The 8,618-nt window shown below is 40.7% G+C and overlaps 1 protein-coding gene across 1 annotated transcript in view; it reads right to left on the bottom strand.

The window, feature by feature from the left end:
• Positions 1-1,079: 1,079 nt before the first annotated feature.
• The window catches only part of LOC124004224 (interleukin-10-like), a 7,888-nt gene continuing 349 nt past the window's right edge, over positions 1,080-8,618 (bottom strand). Inside the window, exons 1-3 of the mRNA XM_046312987.1 lie at positions 8,440-8,618; positions 5,869-5,931; positions 1,080-1,292 (exon numbers count right to left, since the gene is read on the bottom strand). The exon at positions 8,440-8,618 is cut by the window's right edge and continues 349 nt beyond it. Coding sequence (XP_046168943.1) covers positions 1,197-1,292; positions 5,869-5,931; positions 8,440-8,610 — 330 coding nt within the window. The 5' untranslated portion in view covers positions 8,611-8,618 and the 3' untranslated portion in view covers positions 1,080-1,196. The remainder of the gene's footprint in view (positions 1,293-5,868; positions 5,932-8,439) is intronic.

Genomic DNA, 8,618 nt, shown 5'->3' with positions numbered 1-8,618 from the left:
GCCCATAGTCATGCTACTAATCCGCCACCTTCCCCTCACGGTTCAGCATGATGATGCACGGCCCCATGTCTCAAGGATCTGTACACATTTCCTGAAAATGTCCCAGTCCTTCCATGACCTGCATACTCACTCAGGATGTTTGGGATGCTCTGATTCCACGTGTACGACGGCGTGTTCCAGTTCAATTCCTACCCAGCAACTTCGCACAGCCATTGAAGAGAAGTGGGGAAACATTCCACAGGCCACAATCAACAGCCTGATCAAATCTATGCAAAGGAGATGTGCTTGAGGCAAATGGTGGTTACACCAGATACTGACTGGTTTTCTGATCCACGCCACAACAGAGCTGTATTCCCAGTCATGTGAAATCCATAGATTAGGGCCGAATGAATTTATTACACTGATTTCCCTATGAATTGTAAACTCAGTAGAATCTTTGAAATTGTTGCACGTTGCATTTATGTTTTGGTTCAATGTCCACTATAGAAGGACTTCCAGAAAGTGTCAATCGTGAAAATTGATGCAATAGAAATGAAACTTTCCAGCAGAATGTTGTAGTCAATATGACTGATTAATAAACACCATGATGAATCTGAAGATACATGTGGTTCAGGACTTGAGAGAGAAGTTCCTGTCTTAGTTGGTAGAGCACGGCCCTTAATAAGGTCATGAACACGGGTTCACTTCCCACTGGGCAGTACTGTACTGAACACCAATTAGGATAAAGTCATCTGATAAATGGGATATATTATTAATTATTAGGTCCTCAGAAGGTCTTCAGGACTTTAGAGAGTCGGTCTTCGAGAACGACTAAAGAGTAGGATTAAAGACTAACGCAAAGACTTCTATGGAAAGTTAGAAAAAACACTTCCGCAAAGACACAGACACAGATTCCTTCCTGGACTGAACATGCAGTTTAGAGGTTTGGGGTTGGAGGTTATTAGAGGTTTGGGGTTGGAGGTTATTAGAGGTTTGGGGTTGGAGGTTATTAGAGGTTTGGGGTTGGAGGTTATTAGAGGTTTGGGGTTGGAGGTTATTAGAGGTTTGGGGTTGGAGGTTATTAGAGGTTTGGGGTTGGAGGTTATTAGAGGTTTGGGGTTGGAGGTTATTAGAGGTTTGAGGTTACTCATTCTTGTTGGTCCATGCTCAGGGTCAGTGTGTCCTGGTTGGCTGAGGCAGTGGTTAGGGGTCAGGGGTTAGTGTTTGCGTCTCTGAGAGACCAGGTACTCCTCGATGTAGTTGAAGAGCAGGTCCAGCTCTCCCATTGCCTTATAAAGGCCCTTATCCTGCATCTAGACACACAGGAAGCACACACTCAGGTTAGAGGAACCACACCGTGTGGGGATACAGAATTCAGTCCCATTCAAAATCCTATTTTCCCTAACCCCTAACCCATACTCTTACCCTAATCCTAACTTTAACTCAAAAACCTAGCCTTAATACTAAACCTAATCCTAGTTCCTAACCCTAAAACTAACCCTAGCTCCTAACCAACACTAAACCTAATCCTAGTTCCTAACCCTAAAACTAACCCTAGCTCCTAACCAACACTGAACCTAATCCTAGTTCCTAACCCTAAAACTAACCCTAGCTCCTAACCAACACTGAACCTAATCCTAGTTCCTAACCCTAAAACTAACCCTAGCTCCTAACCAACCCTAAACCTAATTCTAACCTTAACATGAATTCTAGTCTTAACCCTAAACCCCTTAGAAATAGCATTTGACCTTGTGGGGACCAACAGCATTTGACCTTGTGGGGACCAACAGCATTTGACCTTGTGGGGACCAACAGCATTTGACCTTGTGGGGACCAACAGCATTTGACCTTGTGGGGACCAACAGCATTTGACCTTGTGGGGACCAACAGCATTTGACCTTGTGGGGACCAACAGCATTTGACCTTGTGGGGACCAACAGCATTTGACCTTGTGGGGACCAACAGCATGTCCCCAGTTGGTCAAGTTTCTGATCTTTTACTATTCTTTTGGGGACTTCTGGTTCAGTATAGCTAAACACACACACACACACACACACACACACACACACACACACACACACACACACACACACACACACACACACACACACACACACACACACACACACACACACACACACACACACACACACACACACACACACACAATAAAGATAATTAAAATACCTGACAGGAAACACATTCAACATTCAGTTGATGTTTTCTATTTCCTGTCCAGTCATATGGTCTATCACATTAGATGTTCTGTCTATTTCCTGTCCAGTCACATGGTCTATCACATTAGATGTTCTGTCTATTTCCTGTCCAGTCATATGGTCTATCACATTAGATGTTCTGTCTATTTCCTGTCCAGTCACATGGTCTATCACATTAGATGTTCTGTCTATTTCCTGTCCAGTCACATGGTCTATCACATTAGATGTTCTGTCTATTTCCTGTCCAGTCACATGGTCTATCACATTAGATGTTCTGTCTATTTCCTGTCCAGTCATATGGTCTATCACATTAGATGTTCTGTCTATTTCCTGTCCAGTCATATGGTCTATCACATTAGATGTTCTGTCTATTTCCTGTCCAGTCACATGGTCTATCACATTAGATGTTCTGTCTATTTCCTGTCCAGTCATATGGTCTATCACATTAGATGTTCTGTCTATTTCCTGTCCAGTCACATGGTCTATCACATTAGATGTTCTGTCTATTTCCTGTCCAGTCATATGGTCTATCACATTAGATGTTCTGTCTATTTCCTGTCCAGTCATATGGTCTATCACATTAGATGTTCTGTCTATTTCCTGTCCAGTCACATGGTCTATCACATTAGATGTTCTGTCTATTTCCTGTCCAGTCACATGGTCTATCACATTAGATGTTCTTTATTTTTTTTTCTTGAAGGTGGATTTACATTTTGCCTGAGAGATATGGATTGGTAAAGAGTTCCAATCAGCTATAGCTCTGTATAAAACTGTGTATTTAAGGTGATTTGTCCTTGGCTTGGGTTGTCTTAGCTGCCCTGAATTTGCCTGTCTGGTTTGGTGGTTATGCGTGTTGCTAGTATGTACTGGAATGAAAATACTGTTTTTCTATATATATAAAACATTCCTAAATAAAATCAGAAGACTGGATAATAATTTGATTTCAACGTGAAGACACGAGAGATTCTGATGCATTTGGATAATATTAATACGTTTAGAACAATGGAGAGTTAATCTGGCTGCCCTGTTTAGAACAATGGAGAGTTAATCTGGCTGCCCTGTTTAGAACAATGGAGAGTTAATCTGGCTGCCCTGTTTAGAACAATGGAGAGTTAATCTGGCTGCCCTGTTTAGAACAATGGAGAGTCAATCTGGCAGCCCTGTTCAGAACAATGGAGAGTTAATCTGGCTGCCCTGTTTAGAACAATGGAGAGTTAATCTGGCTGCCCTGTTTAGAACAATGGAGAGTTAATCTGGCTGCCCTGTTTAGAACAATGGAGAGTTAATCTTGCAACCCTGTTTAGAACAATGGATAGTTAATCTGGCTGCCCTGTTTAGAACAATGGAGAGTTAATCTGGGTGCCCTGTTTAGAACAATGGAGAGTTAATCTGGCTGCCCTGTTTAGAACAATGGAGAGTTAATCTGGCTGCCCAGTTTAGAACAATGGAGAGTTAATCTGGCAGCCCTGTTTAGAACAATGGAGAGTTAATCTGGCTGCCCTGTTTAGAACAATGGAGAGTTAATCTGGCTGCCCTGTTTAGAATAATGGCGAGTTAATCTGGCTGCCCTGTTAAGAACAATGGAGAGTTAATCTGGCTGCCCTGTTTAGAACAATGGAGAGTTAATCTGGGTGCCCTGTTTAGAACAATGGAGAGTTAATCTGGCTGCCCTGTTTAGAACAATTGAGAGTTAATTTGGCTGCCCTGTTTAGAACAATGGAGAGTTAATCTGGCTGCCCTGTTTAGAACAATGGAGAGTTAATCTGGCAGCCCTGTTTAGAACAATGGAGAGTTAATCTGGCTGCCCTGTTTAGAACAATGGAGAGTTAATCTGGCTGCCCTGTTTAGAACAATGGAGAGTTAATCTGGGTGCCCTGTTTAGAACAATGGAGAGTTAATCTGGCTGCCCTGTTTAGAACAATTGAGAGTTAATTTGGCTGCCCTGTTTAGAACAATGGAGAGTTAATCTGGCTGCCCTGTTTAGAACAATGGAGAGTTAATCTGGCAGCCCTGTTTAGAACAATGGAGAGTTAATCTGGCTGCCCTGTTTAGAACAATGGAGAGTTAATCTGGCTGCCCTGTTTAGAATAATGGAGAGTTAATCTGGCTGCCCTGTTTAGAACAATGGAGAGTTAATCTGGCTGCCCTGTTTAGAACAATGGAGAGTTAATCTGGGTGCCCTGTTTAGAACAATGGAGAGTTAATCTGGCTGCCCTGTTTAGAACAATGGAGAGTTAATCTGGCTGCCCTGTTTAGAACAATGGAGAGTTAATCTGGCTGCCCTGTTTAGAACAATGGAGAGTTAATCTGGCTGCCCTGTTTAGAACAATGGAGAGTTAATCTGGCTGCCCTGTTTAGAACAATGGAGAGTTAATCTGGCTGCCCTGTTTAGAACAATGGAGAGTTAATCTGGCTGCCCAGTTTAGAACAATGGAGAGTTAATCTGGCAGCCCTGTTTAGAACAATGGAGAGTTAATCTGGCTGCCCTGTTTAGAACAATGGAGAGTTAATCTGGCTGCCCTGTTTAGAATAATGGCGAGTTAATCTGGCTGCCCTGTTAAGAACAATGGAGAGTTAATCTGGCTGCCCTGTTTAGAACAATGGAGAGTTAATCTGGGTGCCCTGTTTAGAACAATGGAGAGTTAATCTGGCTGCCCTGTTTAGAACAATTGAGAGTTAATTTGGCTGCCCTGTTTAGAACAATGGAGAGTTAATCTGGCTGCCCTGTTTAGAACAATGGAGAGTTAATCTGGCAGCCCTGTTTAGAACAATGGAGAGTTAATCTGGCTGCCCTGTTTAGAACAATGGAGAGTTAATCTGGCTGCCCTGTTTAGAACAATGGAGAGTTAATCTGGGTGCCCTGTTTAGAACAATGGAGAGTTAATCTGGCTGCCCTGTTTAGAACAATTGAGAGTTAATTTGGCTGCCCTGTTTAGAACAATGGAGAGTTAATCTGGCTGCCCTGTTTAGAACAATGGAGAGTTAATCTGGCAGCCCTGTTTAGAACAATGGAGAGTTAATCTGGCTGCCCTGTTTAGAACAATGGAGAGTTAATCTGGCTGCCCTGTTTAGAATAATGGAGAGTTAATCTGGCTGCCCTGTTTAGAACAATGGAGAGTTAATCTGGCTGCCCTGTTTAGAACAATGGAGAGTTAATCTGGGTGCCCTGTTTAGAACAATGGAGAGTTAATCTGGCTGCCCTGTTTAGAACAATGGAGAGTTAATCTGGCTGCCCTGTTTAGAACAATGGAGAGTTAATCTGGCTGCCCTGTTTAGAACAATGGAGAGTTAATCTGGCTGCCCTGTTTAGAACAATGGAGAGTTAATCTGGCTGCCCTGTTTAGAACAATGGAGAGTTAATCTGGCTGCCCTGTTTAGAACAATGGAGAGTTAATCTGGCTGCCCTGTTTAGAACAATGGAGAGTCAATCTGGCTGCCCTGTTTATGATGTCAAAAAAGTAACAGCTAAATCTGGTTCTCTGATAAGCAAAGTTATTGTAAATGAAGAACATGTCTGACTCTTTTGTTGAATCAGAGAGTATATTTATCACAAAACCACATGACATCGCAAACTACTTTAATTAATATTTTATGTACACACACAGATACACAGATACACACACATAAATGCATGTGCACACACACACACACTCAGAGCCTGCTGGGGACTGACCTTTTTATATGAGGAGATTAAGTTGTTGATGTCAAACGGTTTCTTACAGGAGAAGTAGTTCCTCTGTGGAGAGAGAAAGAGGGGAAGGGGGAGGAAGAGATCAGATCTTGTGACAGCCACCCAGCCGCTGCAATATTGTTGGGAGGCTCCAGGCTGCTACAGTAGTACACTGGAAACACAGACAGACAGACAGACAGACAGACAGACAGACAGACAGACAGACAGACAGACAGACAGACAGACAGACAGACAGACAGACAGACAGACAGACAGACAGACAGACAGACAGACAGACAGACAGACAGACAGACAGACAGACAGACAGACAGACAGACAGACAGAGTCTCTCTCTCTAGCGTAAGAAGGTTGTTGGATGCTGTGTAAATTAGGAAGTAACCGTGTCAGAGTTGTGTGTTTAGGGTTAGACCGCCAGCTGGTCCCTAACTCTGAGGTTTCCGGCTTATATAGGACCAGACTATATAGGACCAGATTATATAGGACCAGACTATATAGGACTATATAGGACCGGACTATATAGGACAAGACTATATAGGACTATATAGGACCGGACTATATAGGACCAGACTATATAGGACTATATAGGACCAGACTATATAGGACTATATAGGACCAGACTATATAGGACCAGACTATATAGGACTATATAGGACCAGACTATATAGGACTATATAGGACCAGACTATATAGGACTATATAGGACCAGACTATATAGGACTATATAGGACCAGACTATATAGGACCAGACTATATAGGACTATATAGGACCAGACTATATAGGACTATATAGGACCAGACTATATAGGACTATATAGGACCAGACTATATAGGACTATATAGGACCAGACTATATAGGACCAGACTATATAGGACTATATAGGACTATATAGGACCAGACTATATAGGACTATATAGGACTATATAGGACCAGACTATATAGGACTATATAGGACTATATAGGACCAGACTATATAGGACTATATAGGACTATATAGGACTATATAGGACCAGACTATATAGGACCAGACTATATAGGACCAGACTATATAGGACTATATAGGACCAGACTATATAGGACTATATAGGACCAGACTATATAGGACCAGACTATATAGGACTATATAGGACCAGACTATATAGGACTATATAGGACCAGACTATATAGGACTATATAGGACCAGACTATATAGGACTATATAGGACCAGACTATATAGGACTATATAGGACCAGACTATATAGGACTATATAGGACCAGACTATATAGGACTATATAGGACCAGACTATATTGGACTATATAGGACCAGACTATATAGGACTATATAGGACCAGACTATATAGGACCAGACTATATAGGACTATATAGGACCAGACTATATTGGACTATATAGGACCAGACTATATAGGACTATATAGGACCAGACTATATAGGACCAGACTATATAGGACTATATAGGACCAGACTATATTGGACTATATAGGACCAGACTATATAGGACTATATAGGACCAGACTATATTGGACTATATAGGACCAGACTATATAGGACTATATAGGACCAGACTATATAGGACTATATAGTATTGAACCCTTGACTTGTTCTAAAATTGATAAAATTGATTAAAGGTTAAATATATATAGTACTTAGATAGTAGTATATAAATGTTTATATATTAGAGTACTTACATAGTAGTATATTAATTTAAATATATATATGGTACTTAGATAGTAGTATATAAATGTTTATATATTAGAGTACCTACATAGTAGTATGTTAATATTAATGTAGATATATAGAGTAATTACATAGTAGTATATTAATTTAAATGTATATATAGAGTACTTACATACTACTAATTCATATAAATGTGTTTATATATATATATATATATATAGAGAGAGAGAGAGAGAGAGAGAGAGAGAGAGAGAGAGAGAGAGAGAGAGAGAGAGAGAGAGAGAGAGAGAGAGAGAGAGGAAGAGAGAGAGAGAGAGAGAGAGAGAGACAGAGACAGAGAGAGACAGAGAGAGAGAGAGAGAGAGAGAGAGAGAGAGAGAGAGAGAGAGAGAGAGAGAGAGAGAGAGAGTACTTATATGGTAGTATATTAATATCAATGTTTATATTAGAGTACTTACATGTGTATGTATATATTGAGAAAAAGAGTACTTACACAGTACTATACTAATAGAGAGAGAGAGAGAGAGAGAGAGAGAGAGAGAGAGAGAGAGAGAGAGAGAGAGAGAGAGAGAGAGAGAGTACTTAGATGGTAGTATATTGATATGAATGTATATTTCTATAGTACTTATATGGTAGTAAATTCAAATAAATGTGTATATTAGAGTACTTACATAGTGGTATATTAATATAAATGTATATATAGAGTACTTACATACTACTAATTAATATAAATGTGTTTATATATATATACAGTATATATATAGAGTACTCGCATAGTAGTATTTTCATATAAATGTACGTATTTAGAGAGAGTACTTTCATAGTAGTATGTTAATATAAATGTATATATATATATATATGTATATATAGAGTACTTACGTAGTAATCTCTGATGGTGGAGAAGGCGGTGCGGAGCTCCTTCAGTCTGACGGGGAAGCCCTCTACGAAGGAGCAGCAGCGGTCGGCGCACGGTACACGTCTGCACTGGGCATGCTCACACTGCAACGCTGCAGCCAACAGCAGGGACAGGAGGAGAGAGCAGGGAGACATCCTGGAGT

Source organism: Oncorhynchus gorbuscha, linkage group LG18 (assembly GCF_021184085.1).
Source record: "Oncorhynchus gorbuscha isolate QuinsamMale2020 ecotype Even-year linkage group LG18, OgorEven_v1.0, whole genome shotgun sequence".
NCBI classification, from domain to species: domain Eukaryota; kingdom Metazoa; phylum Chordata; class Actinopteri; order Salmoniformes; family Salmonidae; genus Oncorhynchus; species Oncorhynchus gorbuscha.
This window is presented reverse-complemented; position numbering and strand designations above follow the sequence as displayed.